At 51.0% G+C, this 19185-nt stretch overlaps 1 protein-coding gene across 1 annotated transcript in view; it reads left to right on the top strand.

The window, feature by feature from the left end:
- Positions 1-15553, top strand: part of VWA3A (von Willebrand factor A domain containing 3A) — a 46430-nt gene extending 30877 nt beyond the window's left edge. The window contains exons 21-32 of the mRNA XM_060078390.1: positions 2910-3062; positions 4956-5046; positions 5720-5830; positions 6382-6479; positions 7299-7436; positions 8389-8497; positions 11283-11427; positions 11897-12041; positions 12457-12605; positions 13555-13678; positions 15216-15313; positions 15502-15553. Coding sequence (XP_059934373.1) covers positions 2910-3062; positions 4956-5046; positions 5720-5830; positions 6382-6479; positions 7299-7436; positions 8389-8497; positions 11283-11427; positions 11897-12041; positions 12457-12605; positions 13555-13678; positions 15216-15313; positions 15502-15553 — 1413 coding nt within the window. The remainder of the gene's footprint in view (positions 1-2909; positions 3063-4955; positions 5047-5719; positions 5831-6381; positions 6480-7298; positions 7437-8388; positions 8498-11282; positions 11428-11896; positions 12042-12456; positions 12606-13554; positions 13679-15215; positions 15314-15501) is intronic.
- Positions 15554-19185: the final 3632 nt, after the last annotated feature.

The raw sequence follows: 19185 nt of genomic DNA, 5'->3' as shown, positions 1-19185 counted from the left end.
AAGGAAGACATTATTCAAGACAACTGCAATCGGGGAGAGAGATTGAACTCAACTCCGATTATACAGCAAAGATAGCTGGGCATTTATAGCCAATGAGCAGAGTGAGAGGGTCAGTGGATGGAAAATTACTAAGATGAAGTTGACTAGATATCGAGGGTAGGGGGATTCTTGCTAAACAGGCTCAACAGGATTCTTTGCTAAAACTGGGTTCAGCAGGCCAAAGTCAAAGCCCAGTCAAGAAGAGGGCTCAGAGGAACGTGACTAAAGTTTGGTCAAGGAGGGAGTCCTTGGCACCAGCAATCCTCGCCTTTCCTTGGCTTGTGGCAGCAGAACCCCAATCTCTGCTTCCATCTCCACATGGCTCTCCTCCCTCTGTGTGTGTGTCTGTGTCTCTTCTCCTCTTATAAGGACACCAACTGTATTGGATGAAGGGCCCACCCTCCCAGTACAACCTCATTAACTTACATCTTAATTACATCTACAAAGGCCCTGTTTCCAAGTAAGGTCATGTTCATGGGTACAGGGGAACTTCAACATGTCTTTTTGGGGGACACGACTCATCCCACATCAGTTTTCCACCTTTGTGCTGATCCACAGACACCAAAGGCTTCCAATGAAATGTGAGAGTGTCCTGTAAGTCACTGGTTTCAGGTCCGTGTGCTCTACATCCTGGCCTGTACATTCTTTTTTTTTTTTGCGGTACGCGGGCCTCTCACTGTTGTGGCCTCTCCCGTTGCGGAGCACAGGATCCAGACGCGCAAGCTCAGTGGCCATGGCTCACGGGCCCAACCGCCCCGCAGCATGTGGGATCTTCCTGGACCAGGACATGAACCCGTGTCCCCTGCATCGGCAGGCGGACTCTCAACCACTGCGCCACCTGGGAAGCCCTGGCCTGTACATTCTTGAACACATCATTCCTAAACTCAAGCCCTTTGTACCTGCCACTTCCTTCATCAACTGTTCCCCCGCCAGGTCACCATGGATTGCTCCTTACGATTCAAGTTTCACTAAAATGTTACCTCCTCAGAGAGGGAGTTGAACAGTTCAAGGTGAGATGAGAGCGGGACCAGATGGCATCGGGAACAATGAGAATGGAAATAAGGGAACACATATGAGAACATGTCTTTAAGGAAGAATTGACCAAACTTGTGGCTGATTGAATGAATGGGGTGAGGAAGAAGAAGAAATCCCAGGATGACTTCCAAGTTCCTTGCGGCAGGACCTGGTAGACAGTGGTGCCATTGACCCAGAGAGAGAAAACAGGTGGGGATTCAGGGAGGTGGGCCTAGAACAAAGGTGAGCTTGCGGGGCCTCTGAGATAATAAGTGGGGGCATCCTTCAGGCAGGTGGATAAAAATGAGGCCTGGACATAGAGGTGTGGGGCAGTTCAAGCCATGAGGATGGACAGAGAACACGTAGGTGGATGTGACTCACATTTCACATATGACCATTGTCAGGACTGCCCGTCTCCCCAGCTACATGGTGAGCTCTTGGGAGGGCAGGGCCATGGACTGGCAAACCTGCAGCTCCCCTAGACGTGCCAGAGCTGTCCTCCCAGAAAGGGCCCCTCTTTGGTGCTTTGTTAAACTGCTTCTCAGGTGCACGTTAGTCCTGCTCCCTCATCTGATAAACTCATTCACAAGGTGTTAATGGGCACTAACGGTTTAATCCACCCTTCTTATGATGTTAGCTACATTTGAGTGGTGTCTTCTAGTGCCTTGACTGAGAATAATTATTGAAGAATCTTTCAGGCAGTTGAGAAATATATAGGCAAAGGAACGAAGTATCGGGCCTCCCTGGTGGCGCAAGTGGTTGAGAGTCCGCCTGCCGATGCAGGGGATACGGGTTCGTGCCCCGGTCTGGGAGGATCCCATATGCCGCGGAGCGGCTGGGCCCGTGAGCCATGGCCGCTGAGCCTGCGCGTCCGGAGCCTGCGCGTCCGGAGCCTGCGCTCCGCAACGGGGGAGGCCACAACAGTGAGAGGCCCGCATACCACAAAAAAAAAAAAAAAAAAGGAACGAAGTATCACACCACTATTCTGCCAGCATCCAGGGTCGGCCCTGGGCACATGGTGAGCTGACCACCTTATGTGGCTGCTGGGTCCACATGTGGAGAGAACACTGGCTTTGGAACAAGGCCTGCCTGGGATTGAATGGATGATCTTCTACTTACTCACAGTATGGCCTTGGACAAGTCCTTTAAATTCATAAGCTTTGGTTTCCTCACCTGTAAAATGGGGATAAGATAGCACTTGCCCTGCCAGTGTAGTTGCATGTCTTGTTGGCAAGGAGGTTTGAGATGCCCAGGCAGTAACTAGCCCAGTGTCTGATGCATCCCAGGCCCTCCATACATGGTACTTATTATTATTATTATTATTATTATTATTATTATTATTTTGGCTGCATTGGGTTTTTGCTGCTGCACGTGGGCTTTCTCTAGTTGCAGCGAGCGGGGTCTACTCTCCGTTGCGGTGCACGGGCTTCTCATTGCGGTGGCTTCTCTTGTTGCAGAGCATGGTCTCCAGGCATGCGGGCCTTAGCAGTTGTGGCCCGCAGGCTCAGCAGTTGTGGCCCGCAGGCTCAGCAGCTGTGGCGCACGGGCCCAGTTGCTCCTCGGCATGTGGGATCTTCCCGGACTAGGGCTCGAACCCGTGTCCCATGAATTGGCAGGCAGACTCCCAACCACTGCGCCACCAGGGAAGTCCCATGGTACTTATTATTAATAGGCCTGATCCACAGTGCTCTTGGCCCCAGGCAGCACTCTAGGGACAGAAAGAGGAGTACAGGGGCCCCAGGGGCCCCAGCGCTTCCTGCTGTGTGTGTGTGTGTGTGTGCGTGTGCACGTGCGCCAGTGCCCTGCGTGGAGACACGCTGGCTCGGGTGCTGCTGACGCTCCCAATCCCCCTGCAGTGTGCCTTACTCGTGTCCTCTCTGAAGAACCAGTCTGGAAAACAACGGGAAAGTGCAGCCCTCCTGAGAGAAAAGCCGAAGATGCTCAAGCTGAGATGTCAGCCTGGGAAGTTCGGTCCCTCCAAGCCCACAGCACCCTCTGTGGCCAGAATGGTTTGACTCCCCTCTGTAATAACACACAAGGTATTTTGTTTCTGCCTTGTCTCCTGGTCTTTCTTAGATCTTGAAGTGGCCTGGGCCAGGCCCCCAGACCCCAGGGCCAGCGGAGGTGGGAGCAGGGTCCTCAGTGGTCAGTGTCCTGGCCTCCAGGGGGAGGGGACCCCCGGGGGGCCTGCTTCTCAGCTCTGGCCACCCCTCCACCCCACCTTTGGCTCTGCCTGGCTGTCCCAGCTTTGTGGTACCAAGGGCTCCACAGACTCGGCACCCTCCATTACACATGCTGGTTGTAAGGCAAGAGGGCTTGTCCAGGAGGGTCTCTCGGGGCAAAGGAATTAGGGGCTTGGGGTGTCTAATGGGTCCTTTCTGCTGCTGCCCAAGGCTTTCGGGGGCCTGATAGGAGCCTGAGGGTGGACCTGGGCCTGCCCGGGGCTGATCCCCGTTCACAGCCTGTCAGATCTGTCCCGCATAAAATACCCACCTCGGCAATCAGAAGGGGCCTCTAGAGGTGTGTCTGGGGGGAGACCCCAGACTCCACAGCACTTGTGAGCAGAAGGGCAGTGAGATCTGCGAGCGCTTCAGCATTTCACCAACTGACAGGCCCTTGTGAACACAGCGCACTTTCAGAATGAAGAAATCCACCCAAACCGTGTGCAGCTAACTCCCTTCCCGGGGTCAGCACTTCCGAGCGGTTCTGTCGCCATGGGCACTGCCCTCGTGCACAGAACTCCACCAGGTTTTGGGCGCCGGCCCAGAGACATCACGCCTTCCCGTCTTCCTAGATTCTGAGGTGAAACCCCGCGGTCTCGGAGTCCGCCTTGGGCCTTCAGTGGTTCCCGAGCTGGATCGGTTACGAGGGGGCTTGGGCTACGCCAGGGCCTCTGGCAGGCCTCCTGAAATGCAGGTGTGGGAAGCTGGGCTGCTGGCGGGTGGCTCTCTGGGATGGCAGCTCTGGACGTCTTTCACAGCCACCATCCAGAGGTCTCCTCCACTGGTCCAGGCCCCGGGTGACTTTGTTTAACCATCACCACGTTCCGGTTGTGCCCGGTAATGAAGGAACCCCTTCCTTAAAACCGAGGTGCCCAATAGGGCACAGAAGTTACCTGGGTGGTTGCTTGTCATGCTGGAGGCCCAGAAATCCCAGTCCAGTAGGAAGAGGGGCAGGTAACTGGTGAAGAAAGCTCAGGCAAATCCCCACAGTTGTCCTAGCAGGCCCTCTCTCATAGCACACACACTCACACTCACACACACACACACACACACACGCACATACTCACACACACATATGCACGCTCTCATACCCCCCACACTCATGCACACACTCACACATAATGCACACCCACACACACTCACACATATACGTGCACAAGTGTGCACACATGCACACACACTCTCACATACGCACGTACACTCTCACACACATAACTCACACCCACGCGCACACTCACACATATACACGCACGTACACACACGTGCACACTCACACACTCGCGTGCATACACACAACACACACCCACGCACACACACTTTCACACACGCACACTCACAACTCACTCTCCCACATATACACACATGCACACACACTGTCACACACATGCAAACACACTTAGTTGCACACACACATGCATGCACGCACACTCACACTCTCACTCACTCACACACACACACACACACACACACACACACACACACACACACACACCCTTTTTCACCTCAGACCCCAGAGTCCTCTCTGAATGTGCAACAGGAGATGGGGCGAGCGTGTGAGAAGTCAACTTCCTGAGGCCTTGCCATGCAAAGGTTCCTACTTGACAGACTGAGGCTGGGATGACTGGGGTACTGCCCCCCACAGAGAACAGACCTCTGATGGAAAAGACTGCTGTTTTCTAGAGCATTAAAGATGACCCTGACAGAGAGAAGAGTCCCGCCTTGAAAGCTCTGCTATGGAGGCCACTCAGAGGCAAAGCGGGCGTCCCCCCAGGTAAGGCACCGCCACGGGGGTGGAGGGGTGGACAAGCACGGCTGAGGCATGGATTCGTGATGACAGTAACTAAAGTGATCAGCAATCGTGTGCCAGCCCTTCTGCTAAAATTGTCCCATTTAAAGCTTATAATAATCCATCCTGTATGGCAGGGAATCTATTAGTTCCTCCATTTTACTGATGAAGAAATTCAGGCTCAGAGGGGCTAAGGAGAATGTCCAGTGTCAGCCGTTCATGACAGGGCACCAGTATTTTTATGAAAGTACTCAGCTCATAGAACCTAAGACCATGTGTCTTCTAATGTCAGACACATAGCAGAGTGGCTCAGAGCAGAGTTCTGGAGTCAGCGAGACCTGGATGGAATCTTTACTCTGCTTCTTACTGACTCTGAGTCCCACTTACCTCATCTGTAAACTGGGGTACTATGAGGATAAAACAAGACAGGCTACGGGAAGCACTTTGCACCAAGCCTGCTAAATATCAGCAGCTCTGGCTTTACTGATCCAGGGGAGGCCAGAGGACCTGGGTAGTCCCAAAGGACCTCAAATCCACCTGGGAGCCCCATTTCAAGGGCAGAGCATAGCTGAAGTTGACTAGTCTCTAAGCCAAGCTGCACAGCTTCACCACATAAACCCTCAAGGCTGCTCCAGCCGACAGGCCAAATGTCCTCTAGCTACAGCCCAGCCAGTGAAAGAAGGGACCACAGATCGGAGGAGGAAGACCAAATCAAGGGACACAGAGACCTCTCTCTCACTGTTCTATACAGAGACAGGGAATAATGTGGGTAAGTTGGAGGCTGCACAGATGTCTGGACAGCCCCCTTCCCCCGTGGGACCTGGAAGGTGATCAGGCCCCAAGGAAAGGAGAAATCTCCCGCAGTCCCGGGACATGGGCAGCAGTGCACCCCAAGCAGACCTATCCTCAGATCACTCACATCTCCCAGCCCAGGGAAATGAGCTTGCAAAGTCTTGACACAGGCAGGAGAGTGGGAAGAATTGATGTCGGCATCTCCCCAGGTCCCTGGGCGCGGCGCTCCTGCTCTGTGCATGAGGGGCAGTGTCCTCAGACTGATGGGAAGGGAGTGGAGATGAGTCTCCCAGGCCAGCCGGACTGATTGCTGTGAAATGGCACAGGTCCCAGTAGCAACTCATTGACATGTAGAGAAGGAGGACCCCGGCATGCTTCCCCAGATCAGCACAACAGCCTCCCCCCTACCTCTCAGCAAATTGCACCTAAGGAATGTTACAGCTGACTTGATTGACAGAGAAATTGACATGGAAAAGGGAGGCTAGGGTAAGAGAATTGCACAAAGTAACCCTGCTCTGTTTCTCCCAGGCTTCGTGTACAGGAAGTACCCTCAAGGAAGAGGCCTAAGAAGGACTAGCTCTTCTATTGAGCTGCCCAGAAAGGATACAGTGTGCTCCAGCCGGGAGGTATTAAGCTGTCTGCACCAGCACATGCCCCCATGCAATCATTCCTTCCACCAACCATTATTTCTAAGAGGGTGGGTATACTTGGAATTGAGGCCAAACCTGCTTAGAATGACTGTTTAAAGTGTCAGGATAAGGATTCAAGAGAACTACGTGGGAACCTGGGTCTGCCACTTCCTAGCTGGGTGACTTGGGCAAGTCACTCAGTCTCAATGTCTTCCTTTATAAAATGAAAACAATTGTACCTAATAGGATTGCTGATTAATGGAAGTATATTTTGTGTAAAGTACTTGGTGGCGTCAGATCGTTTTGGAGGCAAGCAGCAGAAATGCCCCTTCTTGTACAGATCCAGAAGATAGAACATCTTTTCTTCCCACAACCAGTCAATAAAAGTCTGAGCTTGGTTCTGACCCTGGGTGCCATGCTCTGATTGCTTTAAACTGAGCCATTCTTGTATCTCTCATTGTAACAAGGAGCCTGAGACTATCCTCATTGGTTTAGAGTCTAAACTTTAGAACAATCAGGGTTTCCATTCAGATTTCATGGGAGAGGGTTGAAATGGAAATTGGGGAGGCAACAGTATCCAGCAGACTAGGGAGTAGTAAGTGCTCAATAAATTTTGTTCCCTGCTCCCCGTATTTCTTGTGCATCTCTCCCCAGCACAGGGGCAGGAATCTGAATGTGATGGAGGCTCAGTGAGGACCTGGGAACCCCACATTTCAAATACAAGACAGATTTCAAACATGAGGTTTTAAAAGATGAGTCAATCATTCCGTTAAGCCTGAATTACCCAAGATAATAGTTCTTTCCTTTATTCAAAAGTGGGTAGCAAATTATGGACTAAAAAAACTGAAGATGGAGATCTCCAGATACCTCGGTCCCAACTGCACTCATCAAAAGCCAATACAGACGTCGGCATCAGCCAAATACTGCAGTATCTTCCCCAGCATACAGATCAACGTAAGTAAAGATTGGTGTTGTTTTTTTTCCTCCCAGCTCCTGTCTCTTCTCAGGCACAAATGGCTGAGTGTGTTGGGGAAAACTCCACATGAATGTATGCCCCTGGCTTCAATTCCTGCTTCTAAGAACCCCACCCTCCAAAGGGGGACTGCCCTCAAGGAATAGGAGATGCAGAATCCTGTGGGAAGAAAAGTCAGCCCCTCGGAGTGCTTGAGACTATACTCTAGGGTTAGAGGGGCTCATTGGAGTGAGAATTAGAAACAGCTGCCGAGAATGTAGAGCAGTGGCTGGAATACTCCCTAATAAGAACTCTGTACCCTGATACTGATGATGGTCCCATCAGGATGGCCGGGAACAGCGGTTATGACAGGAGGTGAGGGGGTTCTCTATTTTCTAGTTTTGAGGTAATTTTTTTTTATTGCTTTGACACTGGAACAGGTAAATTTAGTAGAAAATGAAAATCTAATCGTGCTTTTAAAAAAGAGACCCCATTTTCTCTCCTTGCCCTTTGATATGACATTGTCAGCTATAAAGCTAAAAATCGCCACCAAATTCAAAATTATCCACCAGAAAAATTTTATGGGCGTTTAATCATGCTGCCCCCCTCCTCCATCGGAGGTCATCTTTTAGTTTGAAATTTATCGACCTCCCGTCCTACCATTAAGGGTTTTCTATTTAAAATTTAGAGATACCATGTTTTTTCTTATTACAATGACCACATCTGCCACAAAAATCATCATCCCAATTCCTACACACCTTCCGAGAACTATGCATTTGGTAGTTCAATAAAAGAAAAAAGCTTTTAAACAAACAGACAAAAATGTGTGCTTAACAGTGTTTTGAAAATTGTGAACCACAGTAGACTAAACTATTTTAGGGGGTAATGGGGAGGTGAAGAAATAGCTGACGGGGTTGGGGGGGATGGAATTTTCCTTTGCTTGCCTTAATCCAGGGGATGGTGAGACACATTCAGTGTACACCCAGGGAAATCGAAGTGTACATCACACACCTGGAGAAGGTGATGTGGTGCTACGTCCGAAGGCTGCAGTGGCTGCTGTCTGGTGAGCCTGCCTGCTATCCTGGAGGGCAGAGGAGCATGATGGGCAGCGGGAGGGCCACCCCAGAGACCCCAGGGTCAGTCCTTCCCAGGCTAGGCACTCACAGACTGTCACCCAGGGGCAACATGACTTCTGGGTTCAGAGGTCAGGCAAGGTGCTGGATGACAGGGCGGTGGAGCACGAGCCAGAGCACCAGGGAGACCCAGGCCTGGTCAGGCCGCTCTGCCAGCTCGTCTCCCACACCTTGCCTCCTGGGTGTGACTGAAGCACTGCTGCCCCTTAGGAGCCTCAATTTAGTATTGATTGGGCCCCACAGAACCAGTCCATGATGGTAGAGATGGGAGGGGCTCCGGACAGAGAAGAAGCCCCTGTTCTCCTTTACAGGGAGCACCAAGGCCCCTCTGGGAGAGACGAATGGCAGGGCTGACTGAGGAGAGCCAGGCGCACATCCCAGAGGAGTCTGGGCTGGGGATTAGGAGATGGTCTGAAGCACCAAGTCCAAAAGGCCGGGCAGACAGCTCGGACTGAACCGGAGGCTCAGTTCAGGCTTTGGGGCCTGGAGGGTTCCTGGGACGATAGAGGAAGGATCCCAGGTTGGGCCACTCAGGCGCCTGCACAAATTCATTAGGTCCAGTCCTCTGCAGTAGAACCTGGTATAAACAGGCCTTGGGCTGACGGCTGCTTTCCAAAGCCTCTGGAGAGGTTGGCAAGCTCGGGTGCAGCTGTCAGGTCAGAGGCTGAGGCGGGGCGACGAGGTCGTGTGCATATTCCCAACGCACACTTCCCGCCGGGGAGAGTGTGACGGGCAGCCGTGCAGCTGCTCCTTGTGTAGAACGAGTCGCGCCCCCACCTCACATACAGCTACACACCCAACACCATCTAACGCCTCCGAACGTACCCCGGGGATGCTGCACTGAGCCACTCATTCATTATTCAACGAATAAGTGTTGTTCTCCCGCCCCATGCTGGGGAGGTGGTAGGGGAAACACTTCACAGGTTCCCTGAGCTCATGGAACATATGGTCTAGGGGAGACAGTTGTTACCCAAAGAGCAGGGTGACAAGTGTAAGGAGGAGACAGGCATGGTGCAGTGAGAGAGGGGCAGGGGGCCTGCACAGAGAGATCGCGGAGGGCTTCCCGGAGGAGGTGACATTTGAGCTGAGATCTGAAGAATGAATAGACGTCACCTGAGGAAAGAGAGGGAAGACTCTCAGGGCATGACTGAGGTGCTCAGCTGGGGAGGAGACTGAGTACAAAGACTGAAGGAAGCAGGGTGGCTGAGATTAAAGGGTGCCACCATTCCAGGGAGATGAGGCCATGGCCCAGACTTTATCCTAAGAGCAATGGGAAGCCACTAAAAGGTTTTAAATAAGGGGAAAGTGATGAAGTTAGCATCGGCAACAACCCCTCTGGTTGCTGCGTGGAGTATAAATTGCTGAGGGGACGGAGTGCAATCAGGGGAACCTAGTAGGAATGCAGGGGAAAGATTAGGATAGCTGGGAAGGGTACTGATGATGGAGACGGACAAGAAAAGCAGAGTTAGGGAGGCGATAACGGCGGGGCTTGGTGGCTTGCAGGGTGTTTCCGCTGTCTGGTTCCCAAGATGGATCAGCTGGCCTTCTGTGGTGGGAGGCCCCTCGACCAGCTGGCTGGCTGTCCCCGCGGAACGCCCCACACACCTCAGGAGGGCTCCCCTCATGTCCTCATGTTGCCATGAGCATTGCCCAAGAACAGCCCAGATGAGTCCTGGAAGATTCCTGGGCAGTGGGTCCAGCCAGCTCAGGCCACCTTTTCCTGGAGACCAGTGGACCCTTTTTGCAGCAGTTTTCCATTTTTTCTACTCCTGCCTCCAGTGAGGTCTGAGGTGTGATTCGGGAATGCTGGACATGCCATCTTCTGCTCTTTGGCTTCCCCCGTGTTACCTCCGTTTAGCCTTGTGGCACCAGAAGGGCTGGGGTTAGCGGTTGCCTTAAAGTGTGGATCAGAGAACCTGGATGTGAATCTTGGCTTCGCTGCCAGGCTGTGTGACCCTGGGCAAGTCACTGGCCCTCTCTGTTTCCCCTTGGGATAAATCCCAAATCCTTTAACAACCTCTCCAGCTTTCTGTCTGTCCCTCAAGCATGACATGCTCCTCTCTCCCACTCAGAGCCTTTCACAGTCTGTTCTCCCCCCACACACCCCCTCTCATCCTTCAGCCATAGCTTGTCTGCTCCCCACCCCACATCCATCAAATTCAGATTCTCCCAAGTATGTACTCCTTAACTTTTTGTCATAACCCTCAGCAGAGTGGTAGCTGTTGGTATAACATCCATTTCCCTTGCCTGACTGGCAGCTCCATGAGGTCAGGGACACTCTCTCATCTCCACTGCACTTTGCTCAGTGCCAGGCACACAGTGCACGCTCCCTTGATTTCTGTCAACCAATCTACAGACTCCATGCTCTGTAACATCATTTCCAGCCCCACACAATACTGTGACACCACGTAACCCAGTCACTTAACTTTAGGGGTGAGGAAACTCAAGCCCAGGGAAGTTATAATCACTTGGGCGAGTCATCCCAGGCAAAGCCACAGCTGAAAGCTTGACCTCCCAAAGCCCAGTGCACACACCGGCTCTGCCCTTGGACAGTGACCCCTCTAGCAACACCACAGAGGCCGTCTCCCAGTGGGTTCACACCTGATCCATGATCACTCAGGCGATGGGTGTGGCAAGACCTTGGACTTGATAGCTGCAGTGAGGAGAACCACCCTCACTCCCCCACTGCCTCTGCCCCCACCCGCCTCGGAGCAGGGAGCCGCCGACTCTTTGGTGCCATTTTGGAGAGGAAAGTGTGCATCGTGCTGGACACGTCGGGATCCATGGGCCCCTACCTGCAGCAGGTGAAGACAGAGCTCACTCTGCTGATCTGGGAACAGCTGTGGAAGCACTGTGACAGGTAAGAGGCAGGGGTGCTGGTGCACGGGGGTCAGGAGATCCAAGGGATAGTTCCTGAGGCTCCCCTGGCCAAGGTCACTCCCTCCTCAACACTTATAGAGCTCTTTCCCTGTGCCAAGCGCTTTACATGCGTGATGTCATTCAGTCTGCACAACGATCCTATTTTTATCCCCATTCTTCAGCAAAGGTAACAAGGGCTTAGAAAGGTTAAATCATTTGCCCAAGATTGCATAACCTGTAAGTGGCTGAAGTGGGCTTTAAATCTTTTTCTGTCTGCATCCAGAATCTTCACTGTGTATGTTCTCATTCTCAGGTGGTCCACAGGGGGCCCAGGGCTTGCTGTAGGGTCTTCAGGGATAGGTGTGAGTCCTCACGGAGGTTACTTCCCCTGAGGTCAATATAGACTGGTGCGTTCTAACCAATCTCTTTCACCTCCTCTCCGCCCCCCACCTCTTCTCCGCTCTCCACAGTTTTAACCTGCTCAACTTTGCAGAGGGCCTACAGCCGTGGCAGGACAGTCTGGTGGGGACCACAGACACAGCCTGTCATGAGGCTATGCAGTGGGTGACCAACCTGCATACTCAGGGGAGCACCTCGGTCTTGCAAGCATTGCTGGCAAGTTCCACCACCAAGCCCGACCCAGTGGCAAAGCAGAAATACCATCACCCCTATCCTGACATTGCGCCATGCTTTGCAGTTTACAAAGAGCACTTTAGAATTTACTGTTAAATCATTTCATCTTCCCAGCAACCCAGTGAGGATGAGATTCTCGCTGCTCTCACTTTATAGATGAAGACACAGAGGCCCAGAGAGGTTAAGTGACTTGCTTGGGGTTAACCAGCTAGGAAGTGGGCTGAGCTCTTTCTCCTAAACCTCAGCAGCTTCCTGGTCTGTCATAGGCTGAAAGAGGAGGCTCTCAAGTCTAATGACAACTCGGTGAGATGCAACCAGACTTGGGGACAGCAGGCCAGTGGTTTCTGAGTCCTGGTTGGCCCCTCTTCTGAGCCAGACAACCTACATGCTCTTTCAGAAAGCTTTCAGTTTTCCTGATGTGGAGGTATACCTCCTGACGAACGGGAAGCCAGACACAAGCTGCAACCTTATCCTCAGTGAAGTCCAAAGACTCAAGGAGAAGAGAGATGTGAAAGTGCACACCGTTTCCCTGAACTGCTCAGACAGGTGGGCGGTGAGCAGTTGTATCCCTTCCCCATGGCCGCGTGTCTGAGGGACAAGGCTGATCCTCACCTAATCCAGGGACTCCTGTTAGACGCTGAGCTCTCCTGGGCCCAAGTCCTGTGTGTGAGCAGTTAGGAGGCCCTGGGCAGGCATTGCACCAGAGAGAGCCCCTATGTGCCCCTGCCCACCCGTCAGCATCCTGACTTTCTCCAGCGTGGAAATGGATTTGCACCGATTCCCACAGTCACACGCTGTGTTCTCCCATTTCGTCTTCCTTGGGGGCACATTTGTGAATATTTAGGGGAAAAAAGTTTAAAGTAGCTATGGTTATTTATTTATTTATTTATTTATTTATTTTTGCAGTACGCGTGCCTCTCACAGTTGTGGCCTCTCCCGTTGTGGAGCACAGGCTCCGGACGCGCAGGCTCAGCGGCCACGGCCCACGGGCCCAGCCACTCTGCGGCATGCGGGATCTTCCCGGATCAGGGCACGAACCCGTGTCCCCTGCATCGGCAGGCAGACTCTCAACCACTGCGCCACCAGGGAAGCCCGCTATGGTTATTTTTATGGAAGAACATGTGTTAGACAGGAGAGATTCAGCTTCTTCACAACATTCATATTTAATCTCTCTATCTAAACCGTGAGCTCCGTAAAGGTCACACTGTGTCCCTGCCAGGCCAGACACATAGTAGGCACTGGATAGATGTCCAGTTAAGGAATGGGGCCCCGTGCTTTGAGGGTGACCCTCATACGGTGAATCCACTTCACACAGCAGTAGCCACTGCCACCCAAATACCAGCTGGGAGAGTGGGCTTGGTGATGCTGACACAGGCTCAGTGGCACAGACCTCAAGGTCCAAGACCCCTTACCCCACTCATGTGACCTCCCCAGGGGCTGGGGGCTCACAGAGACCTCGGTGGGCCTGGCCCCAACCCTCTGTTCCTCCCCACAGGACAGCGGTTAACTTCTTGAGAGATCTGGCCTCTCTTACCGGGGGCCGCTATCACTGCCCTGTCGGTGAGGACTCGCTCTTCAAAATGCAGGGCCTGCTGACCAGGGGCTTCATCGACCAAAGGGTAGGTTGTGGAGCTACTGGGTGAGTTCTGTTGAAACAGCTCAATAAAATGTCAACAGGTGTGGCTTTTTCCTCCTGATTGATAAGATCTCTGCTTCTCTTGTAAAACAAAGTATTGACTAAAAAAGATTGTGCTTCCCTGCTGCTCTCCTTTTAGGCTGCCTCCCCTCGAGGTTGGGAAAGAAGCAGGGTTAGGGGCATTATTTAATAGTAGAACAGTTCACATACACTGAGCACTTCCTACATGCTACAGGTTTGTTGCATTATGTAAATTACCTCTTTTAAGCCTTCCAACCATTATTATACCCATTTAACAGATGAATGAACAGGCTCAGCCAGGTTTCAGAATACACCTAAAGTCCGAGTAAATGGTAAAGCCAGAGCCCAGACACCCATGCTCCTAAGTTCTTTTTTTTTTTTTTTTTTTTTTTTTTGCGGTATGCGGGCCTCTCACTGCTGTGGCCTCCCCCGTTGCGGAGCACAGGCTCCAGACGCCATGCTCCTAAGTTCTGTGCTTTAATTCCTGCATACTTCTGTCTTCCCACCTTAAATTCATTGAAGCACAGGTATTCAAATGATCTGTTAAAAAATAAATACAGTAAAGTCATAGGTTTTATAATGCATGCAGGATAAGATCTTACAATCTGATAGAAAAATTATGTACATATTCATACCTTCTAGGAATGTGCTGTTGTGAATTACAACATTTCCAGGCCAGCAAATCATCCAGTAAGACAACCAACCAGAATTCCAGACTTTTTTTCTTTTTTTGGTAATTAAAGTTTACAGAACATTGCATAATTTTTGAAGTCAATGCTTTGCATGATTTCTTTGAGTAACTGTTTTAGGGACAAATATTACAAATAATACAGAGATCAGAATAAATAAAAGTAATGAATATTCACCCATATCCTTATTACACAGGAAAACAAACGACGATATTGGGAAGGTTCTCTGTTTCATACCTTATCAAATCAGATTCTTTGAATAGTTTCTGGGTGCAGAGTGGGACCTTTGCCACTACTGCTCCCAGGGAGAAGGAACAGTTTCATCTCTTTCTTAGATTCTCTTGCTTATTGTGAGAACTTGTACTTTTAAGGCTAGGCTCTAGAATTTCATTAGTTGACATAAGAAAAAGGCATGTCTGTGGAGCTGTTTTACTAGAAGAAATAGAGAAGGGACTGGATAGGTTTTACTGATTAACAGTGAGATAAGGTGTATATACTACTTCTGTTCTACTGGGCAGAGCTGTGCTGACTTCAGTGGAGTCCAGAGACCCTCTTAGTTTCCACCACCCCCTCCCTACACTGACTCTCAGACATCTAACTGCAAAGTGTCCTCTTTGCAGAATGACTGCCTTGACAGGTGGTGAGCTCCCTGTCCCTGGAAACATGCAAGCTGAGGCCCACAAGATTTCCTGCACTGGGAGGAAGGCTGCTTTGAGTTCACTCTAAAACTTTTCTCCTGAGATTTTGGATTTTCAGGTCCCACCCAGTCATTTAATGGATCTAATTTCATACTCATTTCCCCTTTTCAAGGACTCCATGCTGCCACTATTTGAAGGAGATGATTTAAGGAGATTGGCCCAGGAGATCACCAAGGCCAGAAGCTTCCTCTGGCAGGCCCAGTCCTTCAGGTATGCCCTTCAAGCAGCCCCTCCCACCTGCCTCATGGCTCCAGCCCACCCAGACCCTGGGCCCCCCTCAGGTCAGTGCTCACTCGGTCATGACACCCTTGCTCCAAGGGCTCCTGCCTTGCTTCTCCCTGCCAGGCCCAGAAATTTGGGCCTCGAGGGTCCATCTTTCTTCATCTCCTGTTCACTAGGTCCCAACTCCAGAAGAAAAACAACACAGAACCGAAGGTCGCTCCGTCTTAGAAAAGCGTTCTCAGGTAAGGGGAGGGGATGAACTCATCAACTTTTGAGCGCCCGTCAAGGGCCGGACAGCATGCTCTATTTTGTGGACAGCGGTGACTATGGGGAAGGATCAGAAACAATGATTCCTCTAAATAGAAAGGCCATCCTACAAGGAACCACTCAGCAAATGTTGGCCCAGAGGGAAAGGCGCCCTAGAAAGCTGTAACCCACAGATCAGCATGATTCCAGGCACCAGGACGCCCTGGAAGCTGAGAGAGGGAAGCTCTCTATCCCTGGGTCCACCCCGATGTTCCCGCATTGTCCCAACACACCCTACACTCCAGTCCCAAGACTGTCACTTGCTGGAAGTCCTGCACTGAGCCCCCTGCTTGGAACATCCTTCTGCCACCCTCTGCCTGGTGACTCCTTCTCGTCCATGAAGGCACAGTGCAAGTGGCATCAACTCCACTGTGAAGATGCCCCTGGGACCCATCAAGAGCTGGGAGATTCCAGTCTTCCCCCCATAGCATCCTGACCACACATCCCTCTTTATAGAGGTGACACTTAACTACACTTAGCACTCCACATTATGCTTCCTTGCTCCCTTGTCTCTTCTCCTTGACCGTGAGCTCCCTCAGGATGAGGCTGGTGTCCTAACCATCTCTGGGTCCCAAGAATCTGCCACGTGGCAGACACATAGCAAACAGTGAGCATGAAGCTTAGTTGTGAGAGCCCAGCTCTGGAGATCAGCCAGATGGGATTGTTCCTGCCCCAGTCCTCTTGCTCTGTGCTTCCCCACCACCCTGATCTATGGGTGCGACGCAGACTCACCGTCAGCCCATCTTGGAGGAAGAAGAAACAAGTGAGTCTCACCGCCACCCACCGCCCCTGCTCATCTGAACTGAAGTCTGCTCTGGAGCCCAGTCCAGAGCGAATGCTCAGCTCAAGCATGTGAAAATCGGGCTAGACCTGCTGGGCCAGCCCCACTGTGTACATATGAAATGACTGTGTCATGAGTTATGTCAGCTGGGGTCATTTCTAAGACAGGAAAAAATTGCTTTTATTTAATTAATAGGATCAAAGTTACTTTTAAATGGATGTGATCATTTGTGTGTGTGTGTATGTGTCTCTCTCTGTAAATTTTTGGTGTGATAAAACTTTATTAAAATTCTCGTATCTAGATATATGAAGAACTCCGAATCAATAAGAAAATGATAAACATCCTATTTTTTAAAAATGGACAAAAGGGGCTTCCCTGGTGGCGCAGTGGTTGAGAGTCCACCTGCCGATGCAGGAGACACAGGTTCGTGCCCCGGTCCGGGAGGATCCTGCGTGCCGTGGAGCGGCTGGGCCCGTGGGCCGTGGCCACTGGGCCTGCACGTCGGGAGCCTGTGCTCCGCAGCGGCAGAGGCCACAGCAGTGAGAGGCCCACGTACCGCAAAAAAAAAAAAAAAAAAAGGGACAAAAGGCTCAGACAGGTATAAATGAGCAAGAGGTATATGAAAAATAGGTGCTCAACAGCCTTACCCATCAGTGAAATGCTAATTAAAACTACAGTGAGAACCACTACACACCCACCAGAGTGGCTAAAAATAAAGACTGGCAATATGAAGATAGGGAGCAGCCGGAACCCTCGCGCGTTGCTGTAGTGGAGGGTGGAGCGGTGTAACTCGGTGCAACCACGCTGGAAAACTGTCTGGCAATTTTCACCAAAGTAGAACGTGTGCCTTCTCTCTGCCAGCAATTCCACTCCAAGAGAAATGAGTGCCCACGTTTGACAAAAGATGTACACAAGAATGTTTACAGCAACTTTATTCGTAAGAGTCAGAAAATGGAAACTACTTAAATGCCCATCAATGGTAGAATGGACAAATAACTTGTGATACATCTGTGCAGTGGAATACTACACATTAATTTAAAAGAATGAACTACAGCTATATTCAACAAGCTGCATCAATTTTATGAGCAATACTGGGCAGAAGAAGCCGGACACAAAAGAGTACATACAGTATAATTCCATTTACATGAAGTTCAAGAATAGGCAAAACTATTGTTGGTGACAGAAGTCAGAATAGTGATTACCTTGTGTGTTGGGGCCACAACGGGGCTATACCTTGATCTGGCGGTGGTTACACTGATATATACATAAGTAAAAATTCATCAGATTGTTTAAAAATACAGTTTACTGAGACTTGACAAGCCATGGCTTTGGCCAGGCTCTGTACTGGCCCAGGGAGACAGCAGTGATCACAGCCCCTTCCACAGTGGGTCTCAGTCTGGTCACTGGCTTGGACAGCTGCCCTCTGCATCATCTCTATCCACGCCTGTGGTCGCTGTAGTATGTCACTCAGGCTGTCATAACAAAGCATCACAGACTGAGTGGCCGAAATAACACAAGTGTATTGTCTCCAGCTCTGGAGGCTGGAAGTCCGAGATCAAGGTACAGACAGGCCCATGCTCCCTCTGAAGGCACCGGGAAAGGTCTGTTCCAGGCCTCTCTCCTGGCTTCTAGCAGTTCCTTGCTTCTGGCAGCATAACTCCAATCTTCCCATGATGCTCTCCTTGTGCACATGTCTGTGTCCAAATTTCCCCTTTTTATAAGGATGCAGGTCCTACTGGATTAGGGCCCTACTCTAGTATGACCTTATCTTTAATTACATCTGCAACGACTCTATTCCCAGCTAAGGTCGCATGCTGAGGTACTGGGGCTTAGGACTTCAACACATGAACTTGAGGGGGGCACAATTCAGCTACAGCACTTGTGTTGTAAACTATGCTTCTCCTAATGAGATGACACCAGCCAGATGACACTTGGGCCTGGGGAACAAGAGTTCTCCAGCCCTGCTGGTGGGAGAGGAAGAGGTTGGTCTTTGTGAATGGAAGGACAGACCAGAGACATGGTTTGCAAAGCAGCAAATCACAGGTACTGGGTTTGAATCCCAACCTCCTCTCATATAATATGATAACAGCTACCGTTGGTTGAGCACCAACTGGACAGGCACAATACTCAGCATTCTGCATATGGTACCTTGTGAGCCACAAGGCTTGCAACATCACAGCTGTAAAGTACACACCAGTTCCCGTTAATGGATGAGGAAACCAAGCCTTGTAGCTGCCCAAACACACACAAGAAAGTAGCAGGGCCAAGATTTAAACCCAGGGCTGACCCCATGGCCTTTTCCCACTACACTCTGAGCCCCTTTTTATCTCTCTGAACCTGCTTCACTGTCTCTAAAATTGGGCTAAAACAGAGTTGTGAGGATTAAGCAAGATACCTTACCACCTGGCACATCGCATGTGCTGGCTGAGGTTTTTCTCTTCCCCACACCCACCTATGTCCACAGGGGAGGTTCATTTAGGTGAAGCCTTTCCAGTAGCCCTCTTCAAACCGAAGTCACCAGCCCTTGGTGCTCTGCAGCTGTGCCCACTGCTGGGCACAGGCCTGCCCTCTGCCACTGGCACTTGCAGATGAATTTTCCAGGGATGGTGCGATCCATCTGGGTCCCCAGTGCAAGGGACAGGACAGCACTGAAGAATCGCCTATTCAATGTGGAATGATGGCATTGGAGAATGGCTAACCCAGAGGTGGGTGGAAGGATGTAAGAAAGGAAGGGTAGATAGACGGGTGGAAGGCAGGAAAGGAAGATATGAAA

Source organism: Mesoplodon densirostris, chromosome 16, assembly GCF_025265405.1.
Source record: "Mesoplodon densirostris isolate mMesDen1 chromosome 16, mMesDen1 primary haplotype, whole genome shotgun sequence".
Taxonomy (NCBI): Eukaryota; Metazoa; Chordata; class Mammalia; order Artiodactyla; family Ziphiidae; genus Mesoplodon; species Mesoplodon densirostris.
This window is presented reverse-complemented; position numbering and strand designations above follow the sequence as displayed.